The sequence below is a fragment of the Copadichromis virginalis genome, linkage group LG8 (genome assembly GCF_057382275.1).
Source record: "Copadichromis virginalis isolate Kocher_CV1m ecotype Utaka linkage group LG8, C_Virginalis_male_GT1.1, whole genome shotgun sequence".
NCBI lineage: Eukaryota > Metazoa > Chordata > Actinopteri > Cichliformes > Cichlidae > Copadichromis > Copadichromis virginalis.
The window spans coordinates 3,116,210-3,140,922 of NC_140625.1; the positions used below are offsets into that span (position 1 = coordinate 3,116,210).

The following is a 24,713-nucleotide window of genomic DNA, read 5'->3' on the forward strand; positions in this document are numbered from 1 at the left end:
AATAAATATACACACAATAACAGCAGCTGTACAAGTATTAACCGGAAATGAAGAATATAGTGACCAGTGTTGTGCAAAACCACAGTCCAGAAAGTCCAGTGTGTGTGTAAGAACTGTATGTGTAGGTCAGTACTGTGTGGTGGTGTGATTGAGAGACCGTATCGCCTGCGGGAAGAAGCTCCTCCTCAGTCTCTCTGTGTTGGTCTTCAGGGAGCGGAATCGCTTTCCTGACCTCAACAGAGAGAACAGTCTGTTGTTGGGATGGCTGAGGTCCTTCACCATCTTCCTGGCCTTGGTCCAGCACCGCCTGCTGTAGATTGAGTGCAGGTCAGGGAGCTCGGAGCGGATGGTGCGCTCAGCTGACCGCACAACCCTCTGTAGAGCTCGTCTGTCCTGCATGGTGCTGTTCCCGAACCAGGTTAAGATGTTTCCCGCCAGGATGCTCTCTATGGTGCACGAGTAAAAGTTCCTGAGCACCTTGGAGGGCAGTTGGAAGTCTCTCAAGCGTCTGAGGTGGTAGAGATGCTGTCGGGCCTTTTTCACCACGGTGTTGATGTGACAGGACCATGACAGGTCCTGCGTGATGTGAACTCCGAGGTATTTGAAGCTGTCCACTCTCTCCACTGGGCACTCGTTGATGACGGGGGTCTGGTAGTTCCTCTCCTGCTTAGTGCTGAAGTCCACTATCAGCTCCTTTGTCTTACTGACGTTTAGAAGGAGGTTGTTCCTCTGGCACCAGTTCTCCAGATTCCTAATCTCCTTCAGGTAGGCCGTCTCGTTGTTATCAGAGATCAGGCCCACCACGACGGTGTCGTCAGCAAACTTGATGATGGTGGTGGAGCTGGTAGTGGCCACACAGTCATATGTGTACAAAGAGTACAGCAGGGGGCTCAGAACACACCCCTGGGGGGCTCCAGTGCTGAGAGTGGTGGAGGCTGAGACATGTCCGCCCATCCTTACTGCCTGTGGTCTGCCAGTTAGGAAGTTGGAGATCCACTGACACATAGATGAGCTGAGTCCCAGATGCTCCAGCTTGGTGGTGAGTGTGGAGGGAATTATGGTGTTAAATGCAGAGCTGTAGTCTATGAAGAGCATTTTAACATAATTCCCCCTTCTAGTGTCCAAGTGAGTGAGTGATGTGTGGAGGAGATGAGAGATGGCATCGTCTGTGGAACGATTTGGACGGTAAGCAAACTGTAGTGGGTCCAGTGTGTCTGGTAGTGAAGAAATGATGAAGTCTCTGACCAGGCGTTCAAAGCACTTCATCACTACTGAGGTGAGGGCTACAGGGCGATAGTCATTGAGAGAAGCAGGGTGGGGTTTCTTCGGGACAGGAACAATGATGGACTCTTTGAAGCATGTGGGGATCACCGACTGAGATAAAGAGATGTTGAATATCTCAGTGAACACAGGAGCTAGCTGGTATGCGCAGTCTCTGAGGATACGACCTGGGATGCCGTCTGGTCCTGCTGCTTTCCTGGTGTTCACTCTCTTGAAGGCTCTCCTTACTTCATGCTCGGAGATGACGAGCACGTTTCCGGTGCTGGCAGTATCTTCCTGTCTGCAGCCTCGAAGCGAGCATAGAAAGTGTTCAGCTCGTCTGCCAGAGTCACGGCCGCGTTCGTCATACCGGTTGTTGGTGCTTTATAGTCCGTTATTGTCCTTAGTCCCCGCCACAGGCTCCTAGAGTCACTCTGTTGGAGTTGTGACTCTAGTTTCCTCCCGTAGCGCTGCTTCGCCTCTTTCACCGCCCTCCGCACGTTATATGACGCGGCTTTGTACGGGTCCATGTCCCCCGTCATGAGTCCCGTGTTGTAGGCAGCGGTGCGGGATCTCAGAGCGTCGCGGATGGTTTTATCCACCCACGGCTTCTGGTTGGGAAACGTTGTGATAGTCTTTGTCTCCACGGTATCATCCGCTAGTTTCCCGATGAATCCCACAACCGCTTCCGTAAACACGTTGACGTCATCGTCGGAGCTGTTTCTGAACATGCCCCAGTCTGCGTCATCGAGTGCGTCCTGTAACGCGGCCACCGATTGATCCGTCCAGCACGCGACCTTCCTCTGAACCGGAACTTCCTGTTTCAGCCTTTGTTTGTATTTTGGCATGAGGAAGATGGCGGCGTGATCAGATTTGCCAAACGGGGGGCGGGATTGTGCCTTGTAGCCGTCCTTGACCGTAGTGTAGCAGTGGTCCAGTGTCCTTTCACCCCTGGTGGGGCAGGTGATGTGTTGATAAAAGTTCGGCGCTGCGCGTTTGAGGTTGGCGCTATTAAAGTCCCCCGTCACAATAAGCGCAGCGTCCCGGTGTTGTGTCTGGTGCTGTGTGAGTGCCTCATGCAGCTCGCATAAGGCGGTGACCGTGTCCGCTTGTGGTGGAATATAAACGAATATAAATATAAATGAATATAAATACTACACTAAATGGTTATATGGCATTTTAGTTAATATAAAGCATAGAATTGAGGCACTTGTGCTTTGCTATTACCATACATGAGTTATTGTGTAGAGGTTTGGGGAAATACATATAAAAGTAATACTCAGACTATAATCATAATGCAGAAAAGGGCCATTAGGGTATAGGGCTCACACAAACGCACTCTTTATTAGGACGCAAGCTATAAAATTCCAGGATCTGGTGAAGTTTAAAACAGTGCAAATAATATATAAGGCAAGGAAAGGGATGCTCCCAATCGAAATAAGTAAATGGTTCTTAGAAAGAGAAGGGAGGTATTTAAAATTACAAAGAGTAAGAACAACATTGAAAAGGATGTCTATTTCAATAGCGGGAGTTAAATTCTGGAATGAGTTAAAAGAAGAAATAAAGGTCAGCAGTGATATAAACCAGTTTAAAATAAAACTCAAAAAAGAAATATTAAATAAGTATAAGAATGAAGAAAATGCAATTAACCCAAGACAGCAGTCAAACTCATGTTTATTTTCTTCTGCAAATTAGCAAATCTAAATATAGTTTTAGTTGAACATGAGAAAATATTTTTTGTGATGTTATGTTCTAAGTTGAAGGCGTTGTATACGTTTTTGTTGTTCAAATTTAGATGATGAGGATGTAAACCTGAGGGGGTGGGGCTAAATAAGTATATACTTCTGCCTACTCCTTTTCAAACAACTGCATGGAATGATTTCATGAAATGCTGGTGAATGTATATGTTTGAAATAAAAAAGAACTGAACTGAACTTCAGATAATTACACATAATTACCATTCAACTGTGTGTATCTTTTTACATGCAGTGGGGAACATTCATCAATATGCAAAAAGGTTGATTCAGTTCATCTTCATGCACAGCTGACTGCAGGTTTCCCCAACATTATAAACAGTACATTTGCACAATGACTGAAACTAGCACCACTGAAGGGACAATGGGCTGGGAGGTCAGTTCCTTGATCCTTAATATGCAAATTCTCACAGAGAGTTGGGAATGGCTGCAATCACAGCATTGTAAGATGGCCAGAGATGTACCCTTAGGCCCCCTCCTCGATTTAGAGATGGTCTTTCCCTTTTCATGTAAATGACCTCCTTGACTGGTCATTGTTCATTCAGTGGTGCTAGTTTCAGTCATTATGCAAATGTTTATAAGGTTGGGGAAACCTACAGTCAGCTGAGACTGAAGACGTCACTTGGATGATGTTTCTCCCACTGAAAATGCACAGATGAAACATAGAAATGTTCTTACCCAGTGCAAAAAAACAAATGCACACACCAAATTACCATTAGATTTATAAAATATGCGCACTAGCCCTTTGTGGAAAAACTGTAAAATCCGTGAAGCACAAATAACAGTATAATTGTATGGTTAGTAACTAATGTTGTTACTGATTAAGTGCATTAAGTTGTTATGGGAAAATATGATTGAATTACAGTAACACCTTACTTACTCATTTGGCTTCAGTCATATATTGACTGGTAATTAATGTGCTTTTGACTTCTCAGCTGTTGACCAATCACTACGAGCGTTGCTGGAAGTACTACTGTTTGGCTGGAGGTTGGGGCAATTTTGGAGTAGCGTCAGATGAAGAGCTGCACCTCTCTAGGAAAATGTTCTGGGGAATATTTGATGCCCTGTCCCACAAGGTGAGGCTCATCTAGTGGTAGCTCAAAGAATGCACACGGGTCGCACTTCTATGGACAAGCATAACAAGGCCGTTACTCCCACTCACTCTTCTCCAAGTTATACCGTCATTGCCTACTACCAGCAACACGATAGTCCCTAGATGGTGCGTACACCACCCAATGATTCCAAAAGAATGTTGGGCCTCTCATTATGCACATTAGCAAAAAACACCAATCAGGACCAAAAGGTGCAGGGAAGCATCCCGCTCATCCTCCAAGTAAAGCCCATTGGGAAAGAGGAGGCAGGGAGCAAGGGAGACCAGTATACCCACTCCTGCCCGTCTCTTCTCCCTATGTTTCTCTAATCTTCGCTGGATAGATTTCTGCCTTTTGTTTGGACACACTGTTTAATAAAACTCATAATTTATCTGCTGTGCCTGGAATTCTCTATTTCAACCCTCACTTCACCCTCATGACAGATTCTGAATATTCCCCAAGTTTATTTGCTTTAAACAAATGATAAACAGACAGCCTTCAATGTTCACAATAATGTCTGAAGCAACACACTTACATACTGTGTATGTGTTGTAATGTAGCAGTACGACCAGGAGCTATTTAAACTGGCGCTGCCATGTCTTAGTGCTGTGGCTGGAGCTCTTCCTCCAGAGTATATGGAGTCCAACTACATGGCCATGATGGAGAAACAGTCATCTATGGACTCAGAAGGAAACTTCACACCACAGCCTGCAGACACCACCAAGTATGTACATCTTTTTCTTCTTTGTAACATGTTTACTTGTTTGGCTTACAGTCAGGTTAGAATGCTTTGCACAATGATACAATGATATGTCTTGTTGTTTTGCCTCTGTATACCAACATGGTGGATTTTAAATCAAACAATCATTATGATATAATTGAAGCAGGGGGTTAACAAAAGTATTGCATTAACTGTTCAAAGCCATTTTATGCAGATTCCCCCATTTTTAAAGGTGCATAAATGCTCTTCTACTCTGAATAATCCACTTCAAACTCGCTCACACACACACATTATTTATCTAACATTCTTTATTTAAGAAACACATACATGCTTACACTTAACTAGGGTTCAGTATCCTCCCCCAGGCACATGTCAACATCCAAATATGAGGAGCCAGGGATTGATTTGAGTAGCAAACTTGCATTTGGTGATAACAGGGACTCTCTGTAATTTCTAAACCGGCAGTGCCCAAGTTAGTATTAAGAGTGAATAAGCTACCAAACAGGACTTCAGGTTGAAAAACTAAAATAAACATATGAGAGAGATTGGAAGAATTTTAGAAGTGGCAAAAAAGAAGGAATTCACTGGTTAGCTCAGCAGCACCAAATGTCTACGATCACAGAATTCTTTTCTGGGTTAGGACAACAACCCTCCTCAACATCTGGCCAAGCCTCAAACACGTGAGGTACAGATACAGCCACTTAAAATAACCACCTCATTCCTGACAGGACAATGACAGATACCTGGTGGATTCCTGCCTGATGGCCGGTTGATCCGTGACTGTAATGATATTCCCCGCCTGTGACGTGTACAATGCGAACAGGAACAGGTTAACGCTCCCAAGCAGCATTTATAAAAAACAGTGTAATGTCTTGTGCATCATCCAGGGGGCGCAGTGCTAATGGAAGTCCATTCATTTACAGAGGTTGTGCACACTGAATAAGCAAGATACAAAGCAAAAAGTGATGCTTGCATTCTTGGGTTATTCCTCAGTAATGTTACTGGACATGAAAGCATGGCACGACAATGTCTTTTTTTAATTAAAACATGAAAATCACATTTTAAGCAGAAGTTGATGATTGGTTGGTCCTGTAAGAGAAAAGTATATTTTTAGAGATACAAAAGGTCAGACAGAGAGCACCATGACAGCAGTAACAATGTAATGATGCTTTTAATGATGAAATATGTCGGGCTCTGGTCTAAATTTATAGGTGTCAGTGAAACACTACTGTACTGCAGGAGAGGGACCAGAGCATCTACTGTACATGTGTGGGCATTCCAGCCATGCCAGTTACTGTATGCATTGGCTTTGCTAATAAACGAACAGTCATAGTGCCATCACAGATAGTTACGTTTGGCAGTACTGGTGAAATCACATTTGTCTGACTCCTCTTATAACATTACCCTGTGAAATGGACACTCCAAATGCAAGGCTGTCCCTCAAAAAAGTGTCTGACCTTTCAGTTACTAAATCAATGCAGTAGTTCATGTTAAATTTTAATTTAAACATGCCCCAACTGCACAACAATATGTATGTGTGTGTGCTGTCTGCCAGAAATATTTGGCACTTTATTTTAATTTTTCTGATGATTAAATAAGGTCAGTGAACTGCTGCTGAAGGAGAGAACCACGAGGGTCTGGCACTGTGCTTAAAACTATTGGTAATTCCCGCCAGTTAAACTTTCCCAATAAATGAACAGTCATAATGGTAATGATCACAGTCCTGGCTGCTTATTCAAGCTGTCTGTCACTAATCTTGGTATTTCACCTTTGCAATTCATGTCAATACTCTGGTTCAAAAATTTTGCAGTCAATAAATGCTACACGTCCCACAAATAAGTGTCCAACCTGCATCATGTATTTATTTAGTTATAGGTGGGAAAACTCCACCTGCTACAGGTAGGACAGAATTAACAGTTATTAGTGTTCAAACTGGTCTTAATGAGCGATTATACAAACAGCGTTTCCTGCGCCCACAGATAACAACAACTCTGCCATCAGGAGATTATTAACAGCTGATACTTATTTTATACTTTTCCATATCTTTCTTGGGATTGTGCAATCAAAGCTTCATCATCATATGACCCTCAACCTGAATGTAGAGAATAAACCACAATTTATTGGAAAGAACTGTCGGAATCCTGACAACGACTAAATAAATAAATAAACACTTTAATAACACAATTTGTTAAATATGTTACGTAGATCTCTTAAGAGTAGTTTTACTAATAATGTATGAATCGCATCATTTTAAAATGCAGCAAGTTGCCTGCTGTGAACCACCTTTATTTTCTCTCCGTCCGCGCTCTGTGCATCTCTGATAAATTGTTGCAGGGCTTTTACAGACAGGTAAGAGAGGGCAGTGGATTCTTTTGTCACACATTAGGTTCAAACAGTTCTCCGACCCCCCACAGAAGGCCAACAACTTCCAAACCCCAGCCCAGGTATCCTCTCTATGCTGTCTTTAACACTTGTAAATGGTATTTCAGGAATCACTGACAGGAAGTTTTTACAGAACGCTGTTGTAAAAACAGTCACTGTCTTTGTATTTTCCCCAACCCCCATCTCTGCCTGTCTGTACATCTTAATGAATGTCATTAATGTGTTTTCTCTTTTAATAAAAATAATTACAGAAGAACTTTTAGTTTTTACATTACTGTTAAAATCCCATTTTTAAAAGTATGCAGTTGAGAGTTTGTTACTAAAACTGGTGTTTTAGTAACAGACCTGCGTTTGCAGACCTGCAAACATTGTGAGATCATGTTGAATTCATAACAGCGTGTAACTTATAAATATCCAGAAGCAATTTTCACCTGATGGAATGATCAAGTCAGAATATGCCTGTTCAGTTTATTTAGGCTGCTCAGTCCAGAAACAGTTTTCAGCACAGAGGTGCATTCATGAAAACTCCGTCTTTTTTTTTTAATCTTGGGAGAGCACATGCTCTCCTCCTCGAAACAAATCGAAGGTTTCAAAGGAAACAACAAAAACTGATTATCAAGTAGGAAAGCCTTAAATTCATGGAATTCACATAGTAGCACAGACTGTTTGTTTTTGATAGTCTTCTAATGTCCACTATGAGGTTTCTTCATTTTTTTGTTCACATTTCTAAAGACATAGCCCAGCACAAACAGCTGATACGTTGCACACCTGCACATCTGTCAAGTTGACAGTGGTTGAATACACTTTCATTGAAAGAACATTCCCCTCTAAAGTATGAAGACAGGACTTAAAATGATTCAAAAAGCCAATGTCCAAAGAACAAACACCTTCAAAGTTGTTCTTTGAAGCCTTCAGGAGAACTTAAAAAAGGAACAATTAGGTGAAAGTCTGGCCTCTTATGTAAAATATGGCTCAAGACTTTTGCACAATTTAAGAGATTAAAGAAATCTAAAGAATAAATCAAAATATTAAGTTGCATTCTAACAGAAAATAAAAATGAATAACAATGCTATTCATTCAAACAGGTCTGAAGAAGTAACAACCCAGCCAACAACAGGCTAAATGAAGTTTTACCAGTTTCAGAAGTAACCTCCACATCTGGGTTGGGATCTATGAGGAAGCTTGTGTGCAAGAATATTATTTTTCTGTATTTATTTTCTTTTAAATTGTTTCTACTAGATTAGATTGAAATGGAAGAACGAACGGATGTTTACAGGAAATAGTTTTGGTGATTTGCAGTGTCAAATGACTGAATGGTCAAACCAACTGTAAAGTTTGATCCATGTATTTAACATTTTCAAAACTGAACTTTAAGTTTTTATACTATCATGGGTGAAGAGGTCTCCAACAAACATCATGGAAAGAATGTGAAATTCTATTGAGTTTTATTTAAGGCAAGGCAAGGCAAGGCAAGGCAAGGCAAGTTTATTTGTATAGCACAATTCAACAACAAGGTGATTCAAAGTGCTTTACAGAGACATTAGAAACAAGAACAAATAAAAAGCATGATTTAAAATTGATTAAAACAAGCAAATAAACTAACTAACTAATTAACAAACAAACAAACAACAGTATATAAAATAGTATATAAAATCAAAACAGATAAAATCAGAACAGTAGATAAAATCAGTAGTTAAAATGTAAGTTTTGAAATTTAAGCTTAAAGTGTGGATTTGGTGCTTTATTCAAATGCAGCTGAGAACAGGTGAGTCTTCAACCTGGATTTAAATAAACTGAGTGTTTCAGCTGATCTGAGGCTTTCTGGGAGTTTGTTCCAGATATAAGGAGCATAAAAGCTGAATGCAGCTTCTCCGTGTCTGGTTCTGACTCTGGGAACTGATAAAAGACCGGATCCAGATGACCTGAGGGATCTGGATGGTTCATACTGGGTCAGGAGGTCATTGATGTATTTTGGTCCTAAACCATTCAGAGCTTTATAGGCCAGCATCAGAACTTTAAAGTCTATCCTCTGACGGACAGGCAGCCAGTGTAAGGACCTCAGAGCTGGACTGATGTGGTCCACTTTTTTGGTCTTAGTGAGGACTCGAGCAGCAGAGTTCTGAATGAGCTGTAGTTGTCTGACTGATTTTTTAGGTAGACCTGTAAAGATGCTGTTACAGTAATCAAGCCTACTAAAGATGAATGCATGGACTAGTTTTTCCAGGTCCTGTTGAGACATCAGATCTTTTATCCTTGATATATTCTTGAGGTGATAGTAAGCTGACTTTGTTATTGTCTTAATGTGTTTTTCTAAGTTTAGGTCTGCATCCATCACTACACCCAAATTTCTCGCCTGGTTTGTGGTTTTTAGATGTATAGATTGAAGTTCTCTGGTGACCTGTAATCGTTTTTCTTTGGCGCCAAAGACTATTACCTCAGTTTTGTTTTTGTTTAGCTGGAGAAAATTGTGGCACAACCAGTCATTGATTTCCTCAATGCATTTACCAAGAGCCTGTACAGGGCCTCGGTCTCCTGGTGACATTGTGATATATATTTGTGTGTCATCTGCATAGCTGTGATAGTTTATTTTGTTGTTGTTTATAATCTGTGCCAGTGGGAGCATGTAAATGTTAAACAGAAGGGGTCCCAAGATGGAACCTTGGGGAACTCCACATGTGATACTTGTCTGCTCAGATGTGAAGTTACCTATTGATACAAAGTATTTCCTGTTTTCTACGTATGTTTTGAACCAGTTTAGTACAGTTCCTGAAAGACCTGTCCAGTTCTCCAGTCGTTTGAGTAATATGTTGTGGTCAACTGTATCAAATGCTGCACTGAGATCCAGTAAAACTAGGACTGACATTTTTCCACTGTCTGTATTCAGACATATGTCATTAAACACTTTGGTCAGAGCGGTTTCAGTGCTGTGGTTCTGTCTAAAACCTGACTGGAAGGCATCGTAGCAATTATTCTGTTTTAAGAAGTAACTGAGCTGTTGGGAAACTGCTTTTTCAATGATCTTACTTAAAAACGGGAGATTTGAGATCGGCCTGTAGTTGTTCATTTGTGTCTTGTCAAGATTGTCCTTTTTCAGTATAGGTTTGATTACAGCAGTTTTTAGTGGTTCTGGAAACACACCTGACATTAAGGAAAAGTTGACGATCTGTAACAGGTCTGACTCTAAAGTCTTTGAGACCTTTTTGAAAAAACTTGTTGGCAGGACATCTAAACAGCAGGAGGAGGAGTTCAGTTGACCTAAGATGTCCTCCAGGTCTTTGCTGTTAATAGGTTGAAACTGTTTCATGGTGTTTAAACAGTTTTTTGGTGGACACAGTACATATCCTGGATCTGCTGTTGATGTACCAATTGCTTGTCTAATCTTCTGGATTTTTTCTGTGAAGAATTTGGCAAAGTCATTGCAGGCCATGGTCGAATGAAGTTCAGCTGCCACTGGCACAGGAGGGTTTGTTAGCCTGTCAACTGTAGAAAATAAGACCCGAGCATTATGGCTGTTTTTAGTGATGATGTCAGAGAAGTAGGACCTCCTTGCATTCCTCAGTTGTAAATTATAATTGTGAAGTTTCTCTTTATAGATGTCATAATGAACCTGGAGGTTTGTTTTTCTCCATCTGCGCTCAGCTTTCCTACACTCTCTTTTTTCATTTTTCACCAGTGTGGAGTTTCTCCATGGAGACTTTTTCCTTCCAGAGATAACCTTCACCTTAATGGGAGCAATAGTGTCCATTACATTTAACATGTTAGCATTGAAGCTATTAACGAGCTCATTGACTGACCCTCTGGGCAGGTCAGGTGTTAATGGGAAGACCTGGTTAAAGATCTCACTACTGTGTTCAGTTATACACCGTTTTGTTATCACTGTTGTTGATATATTTATGTGGGCTGAGATTTTACTTTCAAAGAAAACACAGTAATGATCAGACAGGCCCACATCAGACACAGTAACCTTTGAAATGCTCAGGCCTTTGAAGATCAGTAGGTCAAGAGTGTGTCCTCTATTATGTGTGGCCTCTGTTACATGCTGAGTCAGCCCAAAGTTGCCCAGAGTGTTACTCAGGTCTTTAGTCCCTTTGTCCTGAGGGTTGTCCACATGGATGTTAAAATCCCCAACAATAATTACACAGTCGAAATCAACACAGATCACAGACAGCAGTTCACTGAGGTCATTAAAAAAGTCTGTGCAGTATTTGGGAGGCCTGTAAACATTAAGAAACACAACTTTGGATGGGGCCTTCAGCTGTAAAGCCACATATTCAAAAGACTGAAAACTTCCAGGAGATAGCTGCTTACATTGAAATGATTCATTAAATAAGACAGCAACCCCTCCTCCTCTCCTGCTCACCCTGGCCTCACTGATAAAACTGTAGTTAGGAGGGGTCGTCTCGATGAGAACAGCTCCACTGTTACTTTGGTCCAACCAAGTTTCAGTTAGAAACATAAAATCAAGGCTGTGCTCAGTGATTAAATCATTAATTAAAAATGTTTCCCAGCTAAAGATCTAATGTTTAATAAAGCCAACTTAAGTGTTTTAGAGGCATTACTTGTCCCCTCGTGTTTGGGAGCAGTCTGTGGCACACAAGGTATGTTTACTATATTTAAAGATCTTTTAGAGTGCAGCTCTCTGTGTTTTGACCAGGCCACATGTCTCCTGTCACCTAAAAGTACAGAAATTTTAAAACCTTCTAGTAAACAGGGTCCCAGCTTCTCCTGGGAAAAGTCATCACTGCCATAATCCTCACAGCCCGGACCCTCCACACATCACGCATCAGACTGCGGAGACAGGGCATGAAGAGGAACTAAGGGGGGCGAGGCTGGGCAATGTGACTTCGATTGCTCTGTTGAGGGTGGGGCTCGATGGCGAACCTTTGGCCGCTCTGGTGGGGGGTTTATGGGGGACAAAAAGGGATTGGGACGGGGGGTAGATCTGAGCCCAGCATTGACCCGCTCCATCATCTCCTCATCTCCACCTTAATAGCTCCAAATCAAAGTAGTGGCCTTAATGTGCTTCATATTATAAAGCAGTGTCCTAGGCAGTGTTATGGTACGTGTATGGACTGGTCTCAGCTGGCTCACTGGTGCTAACCGATAGTTAAGTGATAGTGTAGCGTTGACTGCTGAGAGATAAATTCCTAAGTGTACAGTCTGGCGATTAACACATTTGAAATAATAAAAAAAGTTATGAGCATAACTGTATATTTATTTGTATTTATATTTCAGTCTTTGATGCAGGACTCCATAATGCTCCACTGGAGTGCCTTCAGTCATTTCCTGGCACTGGACACTGACACAAATCCAGATGCAGATTTCTATTTTCTCATCTCTGTATTTCTGTTTCTAATGCAGTGGTTTGTTTTTTCTCGCTTTGACAGTGTGACTGTTCCAGAGAAACTGGATTGTTTTATAACCAGATATGCAGAGCACATCCATGAGAAGTGGTGTATAGAAAAGGTATGTATGATTTTTATTCTTGTTCTGTGTTTCCTGATCATACTGTTTTTCCCCTCACCATGACGACAAAAACAGTGTGGTACATCAACAGTCTTTCACAGTCACTGATAACAAATGCACCCAATGATTACACATAGAAGAACACACCCCACAGCTATAATATATAAAACATTCTGTTACATATGTATGCTGTTTGGCAAACTTTATGGTATACTATACTTTAAGCCAATGATTGACATAAATGTCAATATACCAGCTTATTCTGCTGATACTTTTTTAGAGAAAGAAATATTTCTTGTAAACTTTGAATAACATTGAGGGGAAAATGTTTGTGTGCTTTTTAAAAATTTCGTAGTGTTTCTTGTTGTCATCACGAAATGTAGCAAAATAGAACTGCTTTTGGTTGCTGTAAAATCTGATCTGTAAATGTGAACTTATATTCTGTAGTTTTCCAATGGCTGGTCATATGGAGACCAGATGTGTGAAATCAGCAAGAGCCATCCACTCCTGAAACCATACAAAAGCCTGTCTGAAAAGGTAGTCTGCATGCAGACATCTTTCTGTGGAAGTTGGGAGCTTTCTATATTTTACAAAAGATTTGTATAGTTTGTGTGAGTGCTACATTTGGGTCAGTGATAGCTTAGTAATGATGAAAAACAGCATGGCATGAATCTGTATTGAATCACAGGTAGCTCTCCTGGCTGGACAGCTACCTGTGTTTACAGTTTGCTGAAATACTACACCAAACTCATACCTGAAAACTGAATGAGTCAGTTTTTACTCCTTAGCAGTAAAAGGCTGATGGGGTGTTGTCGTCACCCTGGTGGCTGAGCGTGAACACCTACGTTTGTGAATGCAGTAACTCAGAAACGTAGGAGCCTCTAATTGATACCACAGGTAAAGATGTGAGATGAGTTTGAATCTCACTGACCTCACGGTCAGAGGTTAAGTTTTCTGAAATTGATACTACAGGTGCATTTACTAAAAATGTCAGAGGAGATAAAATCTCAGTGACCTCGACCTCAAGGTCAAAGTGAGTTTTCTGAAATTGTTGTGAATGAGGTGATGTAGGATTTTGAAATGATACCATCGGTATATCTGCTAAAAGGCTGAGGGGTGCCACTTTTCTCTTCTCTTTCTTTTAGATAAACTTTAGATATTTATTTACATACACTTCATCTCCATTGTGTTATATAATATTTGTTGCAAAAGAGAAACGTATCAGTTTTATTATTTAATAATTACAGCGGCTTGCAAAAGTATTCAGCCCCTTGAACTTTTCCACATTTTGTCACAATTCCAGGTGAAAGACCAACACAGGGTGGTGCACACGTGAGAAGTGGAACGAAAAACAAACATGATTCCAAACATTTGTTACAAATAAATAACTGCAAAGTAATCAAATGAGATTTACTAATTGAATGAATGGAAATGTATCAGCTGATGTGGGCACAGACATGTGAGCAAATGATCCTGCAGAAGATCATGTGTTGGTGTGTCTGAGTTCATGCTTTGTTCGGGTTTTGCAGTACATCTGAAAGCAAACTGTGACTTTGCAGGATAAAGAGACATACTGCTGGCCCATCAGAGAGTCTCTGAAGACCATGCTTTCATGGGGTTGGAGCATTGACAGGATCAGAGAGGGAGACTCTGTCAACCTTCACAACAAGCCCAGAAGGATATCACAGGCCAGTCAGGTGTATATGAACACCACCCATTCTTACATTTGTTCCCGAGGTACTTATTATGGATCAAAGGGAAAGGTGACATCATATATAATGCTGTGTGTTCAATCTCCAACAGCTTTCTTTTGAAGGAGCTTCAGCTTTCAGTCCAAGACCCACTGATATGAGTAATGTGACATTGTCCAGAGACTTGCAGGTAAATTATTCACAAGAACACAATGCATGCAAAGCCAGATTACTCATGGGAGCTGATAATGCAGATTGATTGATGGATGAATTGATCAGTGCATGTCAAACATTTACTTCTCCAGTCAATGGCAGAGCTGCTTGCAGAGAATTATCATAATATCTGGTCCAGGAAAAAGAAACTGGAGCTGGAAGCCAGAGGTAAATCTTACACAGCAAACACACACACAGGGTGTTCCTTGTTTCTCTGCCATCACAAACAGATAACACAGAAAGCTTGACTTCTTTTTTATGCATAGCCTGTAAAAATAAAACAGATGGAATTCTGCGAAGTGCTGTTTAGAAGATCAATACCATTTCCCCACACCTCTGCTTTACAGTTGCTGTTATAGCAACTTTACCCAACCCTTTGATTTTTGTTGCATATTAACTGAAGTGCCGTACAGTCATTTTGGCATGGCAGTTTCTCTGTTAGAAGCTTGTCCATTTTGGTGTTTTGTTATTAATTATTTTATTTTTTGCTTTTAAATTAAACACAGCATGCTTGTACAGATTCAACTGAGGACATTTACTACATTTAGCATTTGTGAACTTATAAGCATGAAAAAAGAAAAAGAAGGAGAAAAAAAGAAGAAGAAAAGATTATAACAATATTAACTAAATAAAGAGTAAAATAAAATAAGAAAATTCATGCGGGGTGTGAGGCATGAATTATGATCAGTTAATTTTTAAGAATTCTAGAAATGGCTGCCAAATCGTACAAAAACTCGCCAGTTTCCCCTCTCTATCAAATCTTATCTGCTCCACCCGGGCCACAGACACCATCTCATTAAGCCACCTGTTAAAAGACGGGGCTGAAGAAGACCGCCACTGTAAAAGAATAAGTTTCTTTGCAGCCAGCACACCCACTGTAATTAAGGAAAAAGATTCGATTGATGCAAATGATCCAAGTATAGCCAGTGTACCATCAAGTGGTACTTTTTTCCCAAATTGGTTTGAAAACCACGTAAAAATCTGGCTCCAAAAAGCTTTCAAGACAGGGCAATGCCGAAATAGATGTGCAAGGGAACCTTCACCGATATTACATCTGTCACATAAGGGGGATACAGAATTATAGATCCGGTTAAGTTTAAGTTTAGAAAAGTGTAATCTGTGAATGACTTTAAACTGGATTACTTTATATCTGGCGTTTACTGAGCCTTTCTGAATGTTGGACAAACAGTTTGACCGTTGGTCCTCAGACAGGAACACCGAGGTCTCCAGCCCGTGTATTCTTAATTCCATCAGAATCAGCTGGGATTGTAAAGCACTTCACAAACTGAGATATCAGATGTTTAAAATCTGCTTTCTGAATTATATCAGTAAGACTTAGTGGCTTCAGTGGAAAGTCTGAAAAGTTTCGTTGAACAAAATTCCTTATTTGAAGATAACGAAAAAAATATGATTGAGGTAACTGAAACTTCTGTTGAAGTTGAAGGAAAGACATGAATCTGTCATCTATATATATGAGTCCTCAATGCATTTCAGTCCCTTTCCCCCCCATTCTAAAAACACCCTCTCCATTTTACCTGGTTTAAACACGTAGTTATGTATTATTGGTATTCTTACTGAGAAGTCCGGTAGTTTAAGAGATTTCCTAATTTGACTTAATATCTTTAAGGAGTGTTTAACGACAAAATTACGACTGATCGAATTAATAGAAGAACCCGTGTTAGAAAACAATAAGCCCGGTAATGAGGCTTCAGATACTGTTGCTGCCTCTGCCTGGAGCCAGACAGGAAGCTTATAACAATAATCAGTAGGCGAACCCCACTGCCAGTGCAATAGAGCTCTTGAATTTGCTGCCCAGTAATAATGTCTAAACACAGGGAGACCCAACCCCCCACTGGAAGTATTTTTTTGAAGATGAGCCTTGGATATCTGAGGGGGTTTTCCTGCCCAGATGAAAGAAAGAATCAATGAATCAAGCTGCTTAAAACATTTAAGTGGCAAATAAATATGAGGGTTTTGAAAAAGATATAAAAATCGTGGCAAAGACACCATTCTAACTGAATTTATTCGACCAATCAGAGACAGAGGAAGCAGTTTCCATTTTCTAATATCGTCTTTGAGCTTGTCCAGCATTTCCAAGAAATTCGATTTATAGAGGAGTTTGGGATTTTTAGAGATCTTAAGGCCAAGGTAGGTAAAAGATGTAGTCACTAATTTGAATGGGAGAGAGCTGAGGAACTTTGGGCATAGATTATCTGTTATTGGCATAAATTCAGATTTGTCCCAATTGATCATATATCCTGATAATTTCACAAAGTGTTTAATGCAATTTAAAAGATTAGGGAATGAAATTTCTGGTTCGGAAAGGCAGATGAGTAAATCATCTGCATACATATTAACAAGACTTTCAACATTCCCAAATTTAACTCCCTGTATACCAGGGTGGTTTCTTATGTTAATGGCAAGGGGCTCCAGAGCTATATCAAAAAGAAGCGGTGAGAGGGGATCCCCCTGTCTCACTCCACGTTGTAATTGAAAGGGGGAGGATTTATCTGCGTTGGTGAGAATGCAGGACACAGATAAATCATTTTAATCAATCCCTAAAATATTCCCCAAAACCAAATTGTTTTAGAGTCTCAAATATATAAGACCGTTCAATCTGATCAAACGCTTTTTGAGCATCCAGAGAAAGTACTGCTGTTTTAGCCTCTTTTCCATAACCTGAGTAAATTGTATTTAATAATAAATGGACATTATTAAATGACCATCTACCAGGAGTAAATCCTGTTTGATTAGGATGTATAATTGTTGAAACATGTTTGCTCAATCTTGTAGCTGAGGCTTTGGTTATGATTTTGTGATCACAATTTAAAAGAGCAACGGGTCTATAATGTGCTGGGTCGCCTTCCTCCTCTCCAGTTTTGTGAAGCAAACAAATATTTGCCTCGTAAAGTGAAGTTGGTAACCTTTTATTTTTAACAGAGTCATTTATCATCCTGAGCATGAGAGGAGTAATTTTATTTTGGAAGGCTTTATAGAATTCATTACCGAATCCATCCGGGGCAGCTGTCTTTCCAAGTGGTAAGGCTTGGATTGTTCCTAAAAGATGGTTTTCGGAGACAGGGGAATCAATTTCATCTCTCAGGGCTTCATCTAATTGGGGAATAGATAATTGATCGAAGAAGTTGCTAAAATCACTTTGAGAGGGTTTAATTTTACTAGAATACAGATCTTTATAGAATTTGGTAAAACAAGTATTAATTTCCTTTGGATTGGTACTTACTTTACCGGATTTTATTATCACTTTTTGAATTGCATTTTGGTGTTTTGAATAGATGAAAATTCGATCTCAAAGTTGTGATCGACCACCAGTAACCTGGTAGATGTTAAGATGTCACATAGTTAAGTGCTGCCACAGTCTGTTATCTTTCTTCTCTGCCCTGCTGCTCTGTTCCAGGTGGAGGAAACCACCCACTGCTGGTTCCTTACGACACACTGACTGCCAAAGAAAAATCCAAAGACAGAGAAAAAGCACAAGATATTCTTAAGTTCCTCCAAATCAATGGTTACATTGTGTCCAGGTTGGTCCAACTATATTTGAAACAGTTTGTCTTTGGCGTTTGTTTTGAGATTAGAAGATCAATTTCATAAAAGTTCAATTTTTCTAAAACGTCTAACTCAGAAAATACAACATTAGTGTGTGTAGCACAGCGCTGGAGTGTGGATTTGATTTAACTTAGCAAAAGCAGTGTACAACACAAGTTGTAGAAATGCAAATAAAAGGAGAACATCCTTTGTGCTGATTCCAGAGGTGTGCAGTCACAGGAGCTGGACACTCCTGCCATAGAGAAACGATTTGCCTACACCTTTCTCCAGCAGATCATCACCTACGTGGACCAGGCACACCAACACATGATGGAGTTTGGTAAGAATCTTCTCATGCCTGTAAGAGCCACTTGTTTACATCACCAACCTGGTTGTTGTCCATGATACAACAACCATGATACTTTTGCCTCATTTGGTGAAACAAGTTTGTCGTCTTCTTTTAGCAGGAACGTTTTTTGTTTTTTCCATATTTTGCTAAGTACAATGCTTTGAGGAAGGTTGTGGAAGTAGCTCTCTCTTTAGATACTAAATTGTCACTGGAGGCTAAAACAGTCTTGGGGTCTTGCTCTGAGACATTCCCAGATTTTTCTCTTTTGTTTTTCACACTAGGAAACGTGAAGGCATGGTGTTGTTATAGCACTGATATAGCAATATGACACTTTTTTATTTGGAGTTTTCACCTGGTTAGATGCAGGGCTGGGTTTTGTATGCAGACAGAGTTGCAACCTGTTTGTAAGGTAGTAAGTAATCTATAAGACAGTGGACCCGCAGGGCAGGGACAGCTCAGTAGGTAGAGTGGTTGCCCCATGATCGGAAGGTCGGGGGTTCGATTCCCCTTAACAGCTACCCTGAGGCACCCCTGAGCAAGGTACCATCCCTACACACTGCTCCCCGGGCGCCCAATGGCTGCCCACTGCTTCACTGAGTGAATGGGTTAAATGCAGAGAGCAATTTCCCCACGGGGCTCAATAAAGTACAATAAAGTACATGACAAGACGGTGGTATGCTGAAAATTTCTCTACATTTTTCCTCCCTGTCCAGGATGTTACATCCTCATCACTGAAAGAGTGTCCACTGGCCTGTAGGTGTAAATAGGCTGCAGAGTCCTGGCCTGACGAGGTGGCTCTGCTGTGTTGTGCCATCCACTTATCCAGAGGTTGTTTTGTTTCCCCGGCAATCCTCCTGCACTTAACAGCGTACACTATATTACTCTGTTTGTGTCGGGGGACCCGATCCCTGGGGTGGAACAATTTTTGGTGCAGCGTCTTTTGGGATTTAAAAGCCACAGAAAGTCTGTGTTTAGAAAAACTGCATCTCAGCTGTTCCGATACTCCTGACATCTGAGGACTCACTAAAGGTTTTCGTCTCAGGCAGCCGTTGTCCTTCTCTCCTGGATCAACTGGAGCAAGTTCTTTCCCAGCTGGGATAACCACATTTTCTTGATGTGATGTTGTTCTGCTTCCCTGGCTGCTGTGTCAGTGGGGATGATGTTCGCTCTGTGTTGTAGTTTCCTGATGACGCCCAGTTTGTGCTCCAGTGGATGATGAGAGTCAAACCTTAGATACTGATCCGTATGCGTAGGTTTACGGTACACATCAGCTTTCAGATGTCCCCCGTTACTGATGGAAATCTCACAGTCTAAGAAGGCTAACCTGCCACTTTTCATATCCTCCCTCGTGAACTTGAGTGGACTGTGGTACGTCCTGAGATTTGATTTTCATCCAGATTTGTCATCCACAGACCTGAACCAATGACTTGGTGGTGTTCCAGGGTAGGATAGCAAATCCCTCTTTTCCACATCTTCCATATAAAAGTTGGTCACAACGGGTGAAACAGGGGAACCCATGGCACACCCATGTTTCTGCCTGTAGTACTGACACTTGCATATAAAATGGGTGGAATTAATACACAGTTCCAAAAGCAAACATACTTGGTTGGTGCTGAGAGTGACCCTGTTGCTGAGGTTGGGGTCAATCTCTTACAAACTACCTCCACTGCTTCAGTGGCTGGAACACAACTAAAGAGAGACGTAACCTTATATGAGACCATTGGTTTATCTGCCCAAACCAGTGTTCCTCCAGGGAGGTCAAGGAGGCCATTCACAAAAAGGAAAGACCGTCTCTGAATCCAGGAGGAAGCCTAAGGGTACATCTTTCACCATCTTAGAATACTGTGATTGCAGCCATTCTCCAACTCTCTGTGAATGGTACTCATGGCCATTGATCATTTGCATATTAATGACCATGAAACTGACCTCACAACCCATTGTTAGTCAGTGGTGCTAGTGTCAGTCATTATGCATATCTACTGTTTAAAAGGTTGGGAAACCTGCAGTAAGTTGAACCTGACGACGTCACTTGGATGAAATGTTTCTCCCTCTGAAAACCTCCAGATGAACAAAATCAACTTTACATGGATGACTGCACATGCATCAGTACACTGTGTGGTGTAGTTTCTCAAGCTGTTGTCACAGTCACAGTCAAGCTGGGGATGTTTGTCAGATGTGTGGGGATCAGATCTTCAGAGTTCACTTGGAGGGAAGAATGGTAGAAAGGCAAAATCACAGAAGGTAGTGAGGGTGTGTGGATGAGGCACCACTGGACTGGGAACTAAACCTGCTGAACCAGTTGAAGAAATTGGTTTAGTGTTCATTTCTGAATTTAATTCATAACATGATTATAGAATTCTCAGATTTCTCTTATGTCCTGTTACCTGACTGTTCATTGGACTCCTTATGCGACCCAGTGGTAAAAAGTCTAGAAACACCTCTGTGTGGCTCAGAGGTAGAGTGGCTTGTCTACTTCTCTCCTCCAGTTCTTATTAAGTGTCCCTGAACATAATACTGAACCCCAAATCCACCCATCAGTTTGCATGTGTGTGCTACAGAAAAGGGTTAAAGTATAGTGAGGATAGCACTTAATGAATGTGTTCATGTGTAAGTAAAGTAAACTTAAATACCAGTCGAGTCCTGTTAGTCCCTCGGATTTCAAGCTCGTGGCTACACAGCTGTGGCGGCTCGCACAGTAGAGTTTAGCCTTTTTCTGTGGCTCAGAGGAATTTCAAATACTATGCAAGATAATGCAAATGTAAAAAAAAGAAAAGAAAAATATTATTATTTAGTGAACTGTTTGCATAAAAAAAAAAGTTTTTATATTTTCCACACCTTAAATTCATCAGCCCATACTCACTGTATTCTGTCTGCTGTAGATGTGGGAACACGACCAAAGGGAGAGAAGATTCCTCATGAGCAGCAGATCAAGTTCTTTGGAAAGGTGATGAAATCTTTTTTGACTAGACACTTATTTTTCTTGTTTTGTTTTATTAAGTTTATATATCAGATTTAGTTTTTTGTAATCAGTAACAGAATTCAAAATTAAGTTATCAGGTTGACTAAAACTGCAAATAATTATGATCTCTTCTTCCAAATTGACACAGAGCAGAATAAGCATTTGACTGACTCAAAGCAAAATGTGTAAATTTCAGGCTTTTCCTGGTTTGTGCCTGTTCAAAATCCTCTGTAATGGTTAGCTAAAGAGGCACAGTGACAGCACAGTGAAGGCATGGACACAGTTTTTGATGATGTGACGTTGTATCTGTAGCGCAGAATTTTAGGGGATGAGCAATGAACATAAAAATCATTAGTTACTAAATTTGTGGCAGGTAATTTACTGAAAAGTGTGCTAATAATTAACTCAAAAAAAGAATAACGATGGGCGGTGAGGGATGAGGAAGTGTGAATAGTGCTGCGGTTTGTGGGGGGGCTGGCGACGGCTGTCGGGCCGGGCATGAAAATGAGAACAGCAGGAGAAGGGTTTTTTATAGCCTGAGGCCAGAGGGGGCGTGAAGGAGGAGTGGTCCCGCTCCTGAAATTCAGAGGATATCTCCACTTAGTTTGGCACCTGATAATGCTCAAAGTGTTCCGTGTATAGAAAGTTATGTATTTTATTAAAACTGAAAATCAATATGATTGACAAGCTCTGAGGCTTCATGTCTCACTCCTAGGTCGTCCTGCCGTTGGTGGATCAGTACTTTAAAAACCACAGGCTGTACTTCTTGTCCACGGCCATCCATCCCATCAGCAGTGGTGGCCATGCCTCTAACAAGGAGAAGGAAATGGTGACCAGGTGAGCATGGCCAGCATTACAACAACAGTAAAAAGTCAGACATATTGTTGAAAGGAATAAAACATGAGAATGTCTTATTGCCTAAATATTGAATGTCTGGTCCTATGGGCTCTTTCCTCTGTGTTCCTCTCATTTGATTGCCTCACACTTTTGTCTTCCTCTTCTTCCATTCTGCCTCTTCTTCTCATCTTCCATTAAATCTTTTCAGTCTTTTCTGCAAACTGGGAGTTCTTGTCAGACATAGGATATCCTTGTTTGGTAAGGACAGTGTAAACATTCGAGTTAACTCCCTAAAGATAAAATATTTGATTTTTAAGCCAATTTTCTTAAAAGATGGAAAACTGCAACTGTGTTCATTAGCTTGCTGTCTGTTTCCCTGTTTTTGATGGCACGTTGTGGTTTATCCTGGCATGTTACCAACACATTTCGACTTTTTGAACAGTGGAAACATTTGCAAGAGTTTATTTTCACTATGCAGCCTTGTGAAAAACTAAGTACACCCCATGATTCAGTTAACTGGAAAAACACCTTTAGCAGCATTGCTGTAGTTTTGGTTTTCTATGTGAGTTTTTCAGTCTCTCATGTTGTTGTGAAAGAGTTCTGGCCCAGTCTCCTTTACAATGTTGTGTCAATTCTTTAAGATTTGCAGGTATTTCTTCATGAATAGCTGTCTCAAGATCTTGCCACAGGGTTTCAATTGGGTTCATGTTTGGCACCTTGATTGTTTTCTTTTCAGCAATTCTGTTGTATTTGTGGGCCAAGCTTTAGCAGTCAGACCAAAGGCTTCACATATGAGTCCAGAATACTTAGATATGCAGAGAGGTTCATTGTCAGTTCAGTGACTGCGAGGTGCCCAGCTCCTGTGGCTGCAATACAAGCCCATCACCAATCCCAGAAGTCTCGTGACATCTTTGCTCTTTGTATTCTTTGTTCAGATTGAACTTTACCTAAACCTAAAACATGTTGTCACGGTCTTTTTAAAGAGAGGAGGCTTACTCCTTGTTCAATCTATTTCTAACTGTGCTGTCATGAAAGGTAATATTTAACATGCTAACTGAGACGATCAGTCTTCAGTCTGAGCTGTAGCTTTCCTCTGAGCATTGTTACAGTCTGACTTTAAGGTGCATTTTCTGGCATGCCCAGTCCTGGGAAGATTATGGCCTGATGTTAACACATCAGTGATCCAGATGAGCAAACTGCAAAAAAAGGGTCACATTTGCTAATTGGCAATAATTGAAGTGCATCTGGCTGCTACTTACCCTGTTAATTCCTGTTGAATTATTACTTGTGTACTCAGTTTTATACAGGACTGCATGGAGTCCTATGGAAACTTTTTCTGACTGACTGTATTTTGATACATGGCACTTCTACTGCAGTTTACTTTTAAACTGCAGTACATTCCTCCTGTCCTATCAGACGGGAGCTTCATAAGCTAACTTGTAATTGGTGCAGGTGTCTGCAGGGATGTCACGATACCAGAAGGTTTGAGCCTGTATACTTTAATATATGATAAATATGATACCACTCACACATACAGTGACAGACTGAACAGACTTTTCTTTCCTCCAATGAAAAATACCAATACTATCTAGTTTTTCTACCAGTGACTTGGTAGCAAAGTATGAGTTGTCGTGGCATCCCTAAGTGTGTGTGCATGCATGGTATTGTGGGTGTATAAATCCTCATCACTGTGTCCTCACAGGAAAAAGATGTTCCATTTCTTCAGACTCAAAAATGGGCACTTTAGAAACATATTGTCAAAAATGAAAGATAATTATTAGGTGCACGTAAAGCAAAAGCTGTTAGAATATCAATTATGCTGATATTTAATGGCTTTTGCTATCAGCCACTGATGACAGGGTAAAAGTAGCAAGTATAACATTTCCACTTAACATAAACTTTATTTTATAATTGTTTATTTATTGTTTTTCCAAGGAACATCATTTTCCTCAACATAACATAACAGTTGTTGTGTAAGTGTGGTTTTGTGCTAAAAATTTCACATCCAAGACAGATACTGTGTGAAGCCTTTGCGCTCCATGATGTGAGTTTGCAGTTTCACAGCTAATTCTCTCTGCTCACCAGGGAACAATGCCACTTCCATTGTCAACTGTCTGCAGATACTGGGACAAAGCCTGGATGCCAGGTAAAAACGTGACCAGTTGTGACCTCATAATGATGAATGACGGGAATGCTTTCAGCTTTCTATGGAAAAACATAAATGAATAAAGCAAAAGAACAAATACAGAAAAATTAACATGAATCAACGCAGATTTTCAAAAATAAGTACCACAGAGAAAAGGAATCAGTGACTTTAACCCAAAGCAGTATGAACTAGTGTGGTAGTTGTTCATATAAGCTGCAATATTAGCTGTCAAGAGATAGCAGTCCTCTTTTAAACAGTGGTAAAGTCTGGGTTTGAAGGGCAGAGACGTAATAACAAACTA

At 40.7% G+C, this 24,713-nt stretch overlaps 1 protein-coding gene across 5 annotated transcripts in view; it reads left to right on the forward strand.

Annotated features, from left to right (window-relative positions):
• Positions 1–24,713, forward strand: part of ryr2a (ryanodine receptor 2a (cardiac)) — a 310,584-nt gene that overhangs the window by 181,508 nt on the left and 104,363 nt on the right. For all 5 annotated transcript variants that reach the window (XM_085465413.1, XM_085465416.1, XM_085465414.1 and 2 more), the window contains exons 55-67: positions 3,950–4,090; positions 4,666–4,829; positions 12,596–12,674; positions 13,122–13,211; positions 14,234–14,371; positions 14,478–14,555; positions 14,671–14,746; positions 17,994–18,117; positions 18,346–18,461; positions 21,350–21,414; positions 22,145–22,266; positions 22,475–22,524; positions 24,352–24,412. In XM_085465413.1, coding sequence (XP_085321539.1) covers positions 3,950–4,090; positions 4,666–4,829; positions 12,596–12,674; positions 13,122–13,211; positions 14,234–14,371; positions 14,478–14,555; positions 14,671–14,746; positions 17,994–18,117; positions 18,346–18,461; positions 21,350–21,414; positions 22,145–22,266; positions 22,475–22,524; positions 24,352–24,412 — 1,304 coding nt within the window. The remainder of the gene's footprint in view (positions 1–3,949; positions 4,091–4,665; positions 4,830–12,595; positions 12,675–13,121; positions 13,212–14,233; positions 14,372–14,477; positions 14,556–14,670; positions 14,747–17,993; positions 18,118–18,345; positions 18,462–21,349; positions 21,415–22,144; positions 22,267–22,474; positions 22,525–24,351; positions 24,413–24,713) is intronic.